Genomic DNA, 6,713 nt, shown 5'->3' on the forward strand with positions numbered 1-6,713 from the left:
AATAACAGAGACCCTGCTTGAGGGAAGGGTCTACTCCAGGAGTCTCGCCTTCCCCAGAGGCAAGAGAACCGAATACTGCCAGGCTCTCACTGAGTCTTGAGCTCTCCACAGGCCCCTACCCATTCTCTCTCTTTTTGAAAAAAAAATTTTTAAGTTTATTATTAAAAAAATTTTTTTTAATGTTTATTTATTTTTGTGGAAGAGAGAGAGAGACAGAGCACAAGCAGGGAAGGGGCAGAGAGGGAGACACAGAATCCGAAGCAGGCTCCAGGCTCTGAGCTGTCAGCACAGAGCCCGACGTGGGGCTCGAACCCACGAACTGTGAGATCATGACTTGAGCTGAAGTTGGATGCTCAAATGACTGAATCACCCAGGCGCCCCTAAGTTTATTGATTTTGAGAGAGACACAGTGAGCGGGGGAGGGGCAGAGAGAGAGAGAGGGGGACAGCAGATCTGAAGCAGGCTCTGAGATGACAGCAGAGAGCCAAACTCGGGGCTCGAACTTGAGAACTTCAAGATCGTGACCTGAGCCGAAGTCGGATGCTCAACCGACTGAACCACCCAGGTGCCCAGGCCTCTACCCATTCTCATGCTGGCTCTCAGAAGAGCTTGGAATTCACCTGCCCTCAAATCACCAACAGAGCCCCACCCCGGCCCCCGGCCCCACACCCAGGAAAGCTTGCCATGGCAGAGGTGGGCAAGAGGTCTGACTGCCTAAGTCTAGTCTCCTTGGGCTCAACATAAATATAGGCAGGGGCCCGGGAACTGAAATTTAAGCCAGAGCTTTTCCCAAGAATTCAGAGATCCAGCTGTCAGGACCCTCCCTGCTTTACAGAGGTTCAACGAACATTCCCACTACCACCACTGCTGCTGCCACTGCCATGGTCAACAACAGCCTCCACCAGGGATGGGGGGGGAAGGGGAGGTCTGTTCTCCCTCTGCCCAGGCCCAGCAGATAGATGACCAACTTCATTGGGGATAGGAGCGAAGCGCAGACCCTAACCTTAGCAAGGATACTAGAAAGGGCCTAATAGGGAGAGGGGATAGAGACCCTTGTTCCAAGGGGTCCAGCAGGGAAAGGGTTAAGAGGAGGGGCTCTCTAGAACCCAGGAAAGTGCCCCACCCAGGGGAGGGGCCAGTGGATTAAAAAGCAAGCAGTTTGAGTGGAGAGGCAAGGACAGGGCCTCCCTACCTCTAAAGGCCTCCAGTCTGCAGTTCCAGCTCCAGGTAAGTGCCCTCTCCTGGGCCTGTCTGCTTGTTGGTGTGACCACAGGGAAGCTTCTGCCTCATTACATCATCTCTGGTTTATTTAATTCTGGTGCTGGGTCCCCGAGGAGATCTCAACAGACCTGAGCTTTACAGGGTTCTCCAGGCCAGTCCCCTTGCCTATGCAACTTGGGCCGCCCTTGACCACAGTATCAAGGGGTTGCTGGCTCAGGAGCTATGGACCAGGGAGGGGGAGATCTGGGTGTCTAGCACTGGCCTATCCTGCTCTGCCCTCGGCCCCTGGCTCTCCCTGCCACAGCCCCCTGTGCCTGCTGCAGGATCCTGGCTGGGATATCATCATATACTGTAAGTTTGCGATGAGATACTACAGTATAGATGATGTACTAGTCCGGGTACCCCCAGCTCTGGAGCCAGACGAGGAGGGCAGGGGACGCTGCAAACCCACGGGGCTCGCCGCTCAGCCTATCACAGCCTGCTGACCGCCAAGACACTTGGGAATGGCGAGGAAACCGTTACCATTACTGAGTTTAGTAATGGTAACGGTTCTCTTGCTGCACCCAGAAAACGTGCCAAGAAGAGAGCTCAGGACCCTGGAGCGGAACACTGGAACACTGGAAGGGAGGGAGACTCCAGCTCAGACAACGGGGTGGGGGTGAAGGAACGGGTTAAGTTTTCTCTTTCTTATTCTAAAGAAATAAAGATGAGAACCAGTATGCTTGTCTTTCAACTTTATTGGAATTCGAGACTAGGGGGAGGGATGGGGCGAGAGGCACTATCTCACTTAAGACCCATAAGTCCTTACACATGGTTTCAAGGTAGAGGAACTGAGGGGATAAGAAAAAAAAAAAAAAAACAAAAAAAAACCTCTCTGCTAACAAGTGGCACCTGAGAGAGAAACTCTGGGTTCATTGCCAGCTGGAAGCAGTGTGGTATTGTTCCCACCAAAGAACCAACTTCTAGACCTAAGCAGCAGAGGCCCGAGGCAGAGGAACTACCTGAGAACTGAGCTAAGGTCAGTTCCTTCCTCCAACGGGAAAAATGGCCAGGCAGGGGCTGTGCAGACTCAAGCAAGGTCAAGTTAGTCAGGAAGTGTCCATGCCCCTTACCAGTCCCTGCAGGGTCTGAGCAGGAACCATTCTGGTCAGTGGCTCCTGCCAGCAGCCTTGATGCCTTGGGAGAGGCAGCAGAGTGATCACTTGAGAAGCTTCACAGAGAGGCGGAGCCGAACATCGCAGAGGAAGATGTCCATGAGGTCGCGGCCCACCTCCTGTGCAATCTGGGAGATCAAGTGCCCCTTTGGACCAATGAGGATCTTCTGAGGGTGGAGCAAAAGAGAGGGCCATGAGGCTGCTCTCGGGGCTCTAAGTGCTAGAGGAGAACCCCTGCTAATAGACCCCTAGTCCCTTCTCCAAGCTTAATCCAGCTTACCACATGAGATTCTTTGGGCACCAGAAGCTTCTGTTCGATCACCAGCTCCCCGCTTGGCCCTTCCTCCCACACCACTGTCCTCTGCACAGGGAGATACCATGATTAGTCAGACAGGCCTATACCCCTACCTCTCTGGGCCCCAGATAGCTTATTCTGGGTATGTGGCTGGTGAAGAGCCCCTAGACTCCTTCATTGTGTCTGCACCTGCTGCACATTGTAGGGTATCTCCTGGGGCAGGTGCTCTAGTAGCTTCTCTCGGATGGTGTTGGCACAGATCTCCTCAGGTGTCTGGCTGGTGAGGACTCCGCTGTGGAACTCCCAGGGTCCTGGCCGGGCCTGTGCCAGGAGGTATTGCTGTGGGTACAGAGAGGGTACGTGCGGCAGCTCAGTCCCAACCAAGACTTTCCTACCTACTCACTCTTACTTCCGGGAGGAACTGTGAGGCTTGTCTTCATATGGTGGAAATCAAAGGACAGGCTATGGCCAAGGCCAACTGACCTTTAGTATTTTCACATCTTCCTGGCTTAGGGCAGACAACATGAAGATCTCCTGGAAGTGGGGCCAGCCAATCTTCTGAGGGCCTCCCACAGACTGTGAGTTTGGGCCCTTAGCTGCGGGGCCCGGGCAATGAGTGCCGGCCTGTGAGCGAACAGCCTCCCTCATCTTGAGCTTCTTGCCATTGACCACACCTTCAGTGAGGGCTGCTGTGAGCTCCAGGAGAATGGACTTCTGCTTCAGGCAATCTACCTGGGCATGGGGGATGGGCAGAGAGTGGGGAGGTAGTGAGATGGGCACCTGGGAGGAAAGGAGACCCCTCCTTCTGGTAGGTGGTGCTCACCTTGTTCATGACAAGGATGCTAGGGACTTGGGAGAACTGGGTCAGGCACTGGAGCACTTGGGGGCTGAGCTGGTTCCGAGTCCATTTGTCTGAGACGTCCACAAGAACCACAACTGGAAGTTGGCAGGGTGGGGAGGAGGACAAAGATATGACCACTCTTTCTTCACCCCCCAAAAAGATCCATGATATGGGCTCTGGCCAACCCCCATCCCCCAAACTACCAGGAATGAGAGAGGCCATGACCATGTAAATTGGGCTTCAGATTCCCATCATGAGTCTAACCCATATCAGCAGATTCCATGCTCTTCCACGGATCTTCCAACAAAGAAAGCTCCAGATGGTGCCTGAGGGACAAACATAGGTAAGGAAGGGTTTTATGACTGATGTACTCCTGATGAGGAAGAGGGTATAAGGGGGTTTTCCAGTCCCTATGACAGAATCTCCCCGCCCTCTCCTCAACACCTTTCCCTCTACATACCCATTTCCACAGCTATTACCTTTTCTGTTTAACAGGGCTGATGAGACCAGGTGTGTCAAGTAGAATCTAAAATCAGGAAAGAGAGATGCCCAGCCCCCCAGATGGAACACTTATGACTGGTGAGCGAGAGAATGGCCATCCTTGATGTCAGGAGCCTGCCCCCACTCTTGGCCAAGCTGACTTTAGATTTTCACCCTCCAGCTTTGTTTTGGTTCTAGATGGGATCCAAGAGAAAGATGATGACTGTGAATATGTGGAAGATTAGAAAGGAGTGAAGAGGGAATGAGATCTTTCTGACTAGATGCCAGAGGTGGAAGGTAGAGAGAGAACTGCATGAGGCCTAATGGCCCTTCCCTCAGAGAAATGAACCTAAACATCGTTTTCTTCATGTCTAACTGTAAGGGGGACCCTCTTAGGTTCACCCTCTGTCCTATTTGCTGGACTCCCTTTGCAGGTACCCACCACCTGAGCTTCCTTCTCTGTGATGATCCCCAGAGCTTGGCAACGAGTGGTGTGCACCTTCTTGGAGACAGGGAACACCTGCCAGAAACAAAGAAGTCCCAAGTGAAATCCCAGATCCCTCTAGAACAATCCATAAACAGAAAAGAAGTGAGAGATGAAAAGGGGGTTAAAGATCGAGCATACTTTTCGGCCCAGCAGCTGGTTGGAGAGTGTTGACTTCCCTGCATTCGGAGCACCCAGGAGGACCACTCGTAGGACCCGGGGGTTCTCGGGCATATCAGGACGATGGACCAAGAGGAGATCCTGTTCATCTGTGTGGGGGGGTAGGAGGGGAGTGAGAGGTAATGCAATATGGATCCTGTCAGGTACTCAGTCCTACCCACCCACAGAGGAAGTAAAGAATATAAGATTAGTGTACCATGTTGAAGCTGAGACCCGGCTTTGAGATTTAGTTTGCCCGTTAATTTGTTTATGTAATTTTATTAAGTTCTCTAACTTCTCTAAGCCCCTTAGTTTTCTCACATGTAATATGGAGATAATATTAAACAACACCTACTTATAACCTTCTTTTGATGGGGCACCTGGGTGGCTCAGTCAGTTAAGAGCCCGACTCTTGGTTTCAGCTCATGATCTCACAGTTCGTGAGTTCAAGCCCTGTCAGGCTCTACATTGACAGTGCAAAGCCTGCTTGGGATTCTTTCTCTCTCCTTTCTCTGTCCCTCCCCTGCTTGCTCTCTCTCTCAAAATAAATAAACATTAAAAAAAAAAAAAAAACAACTTTGGGGCACCTGGGTGGCTGTCAGTTAAGCATCTGACTCTTGATTTTGGCTCAGGACATGATCTCACCGTCTGTGAGTTCAAGTCCAGCATCGGGCTCTGCACGGACGGCATGGAGCCTGCTTAGGTTTCTGTCTCCCTCTTTCTCAAAATAAATAAGTAAACTTAAAAAAAAATAACCTTCTTTTGGCAATTGTGTAAAAACAATCAGCACAATGCCTGGCACTTAATATTCAATTACTGTGTGGAACTGTACTGTAGTTGTGCCTGGTAAATCTATGTACATGTATGAAAGTACATCGAGATCAGATAAAGCGAGAAATCCCTCCAGCTCTGACAGTCTCACCTTATTAAGGGTGTTATGAAGGCTCTGCAAGCTTTCTCAGTATTTCTAAGTAGGAGTCCCTTGTGCATTACAATTACCAGTTTTTGTATCCAGACTCCCCACCAGACTGTAGTCTATGCTACTTGAAGATCAGAGAGTGCTGTTTCCTGGGTGTAACTCAGTCTCTTGACAAGTAGATGGGCACTAATCGGATCGAGTTTGCTTCCCAAATCCGGGCAGAGAGCCACAAATGTGCTTTGCCCATGGCCCTTCAATCTCCTGCTTTTTGTAAGCGTCTCTGATTGTGATCCTCTGGCTCCAAAAGTTTTAGAACCTGGTATTTCTCTCCTGTGAGATCCTTCACGGCTCGCCTCTCTTTAGGGACCTCGAGATCGTTTTCCATAATATAAGACCAAAGATGATATCCCCAGAGAGTTTCCCTGACCCGGAACTTTAAATGCTAAAACTGTGACAGTCCGTGACAAGCTATCTGGGCCCTTTACCTCTGTGTATGGACACGGCGGGAGGATGAGAAGTCAACGAACTGTCTGGCTGAGAGAGTCCGAGGAAGCGGTCCAAGGCTGAGCTCTGGCCATAACGGCGAGAGGCGGAGGCCAGACGGGGACCAGAGAAGGCGGCGCCCGCGAAACAAGACACGCACCTCCGCTGACAGTCCAAGAGCGAGGAGAGGCCGGTCACCCACCCCCTCGCGGCGTCTGGGCCCAACTGCCGGACCCCTAACACCGCCCGAAATAACATAGCAGTGCGCCGCCCGGGAGCAGCCATTACAGCCGCAAGGCACTCCGGGAACTGGCCAGAAACGCACCTAAGAGTGAATAGAGCAGTGGAAAAGCGAGCACGAGAGAGCTAGATTGGCCCAGAGAGCGGAGACGCACGGGATGCTGGAGGTGGGCTGAAGGAGAAACTGCTTTGGAGACTGACCGAGGCTAAGGAAAATCTGTATTTAGAGTTTGTGTAAACATGATGATTGTTTTGGACTCCTATACACAGGCTGCTTTCTTCTTCTCCTGCCAAAGTTTTGTAAAAGGTTCTTCTAGCCCTGCCTCCTGGGCGACTACATCTCCCATGAGGCCTAGAGGCAGAAATCGTTCTCTTAGCGCAAAACTTCTCGCGGCTGGAGAAACTGACGCATCTAAGGAGGCAAGGTCGTGGAAGCC

General features: G+C 51.5%; 1 protein-coding gene and 2 long non-coding RNA genes across 3 annotated transcripts; 2 read left to right on the plus strand and 1 right to left on the minus strand.

Moving 5' to 3' along the window:
• Positions 1-1,181: 1,181 nt before the first annotated feature.
• On the plus strand, positions 1,182-2,080 carry LOC115501340. Its single transcript, XR_003964774.1, has 2 exons — positions 1,182-1,227; positions 1,789-2,080. It is a non-coding gene; the product is annotated as an uncharacterized LOC115501340 (long non-coding RNA).
• On the minus strand, positions 1,939-6,331 carry ERAL1 (Era like 12S mitochondrial rRNA chaperone 1). Its single transcript, XM_030296377.1, has 10 exons — positions 6,039-6,331; positions 4,617-4,744; positions 4,434-4,511; positions 3,991-4,037; positions 3,776-3,837; positions 3,494-3,606; positions 3,154-3,402; positions 2,860-3,009; positions 2,656-2,736; positions 1,939-2,542 (listed from the first exon to the last, which is right to left on the minus strand). The coding sequence occupies exons 1-10, from the start codon at positions 6,319-6,321 to the stop codon at positions 2,420-2,422; spliced, it is 1,314 nt and encodes a 437-aa protein (XP_030152237.1). The 5' UTR covers positions 6,322-6,331; the 3' UTR covers positions 1,939-2,419.
• On the plus strand, positions 3,764-4,618 carry LOC115501339. The gene is made up of 4 exons (XR_003964773.1): positions 3,764-3,854; positions 4,007-4,090; positions 4,190-4,288; positions 4,426-4,618. It is a non-coding gene; the product is annotated as an uncharacterized LOC115501339 (long non-coding RNA).
• Positions 6,332-6,713: the final 382 nt, after the last annotated feature.

The sequence above is a fragment of the Lynx canadensis genome, chromosome E1 (genome assembly GCF_007474595.2).
Source record: "Lynx canadensis isolate LIC74 chromosome E1, mLynCan4.pri.v2, whole genome shotgun sequence".
In the NCBI taxonomy this organism is placed as follows: domain Eukaryota; kingdom Metazoa; phylum Chordata; class Mammalia; order Carnivora; family Felidae; genus Lynx; species Lynx canadensis.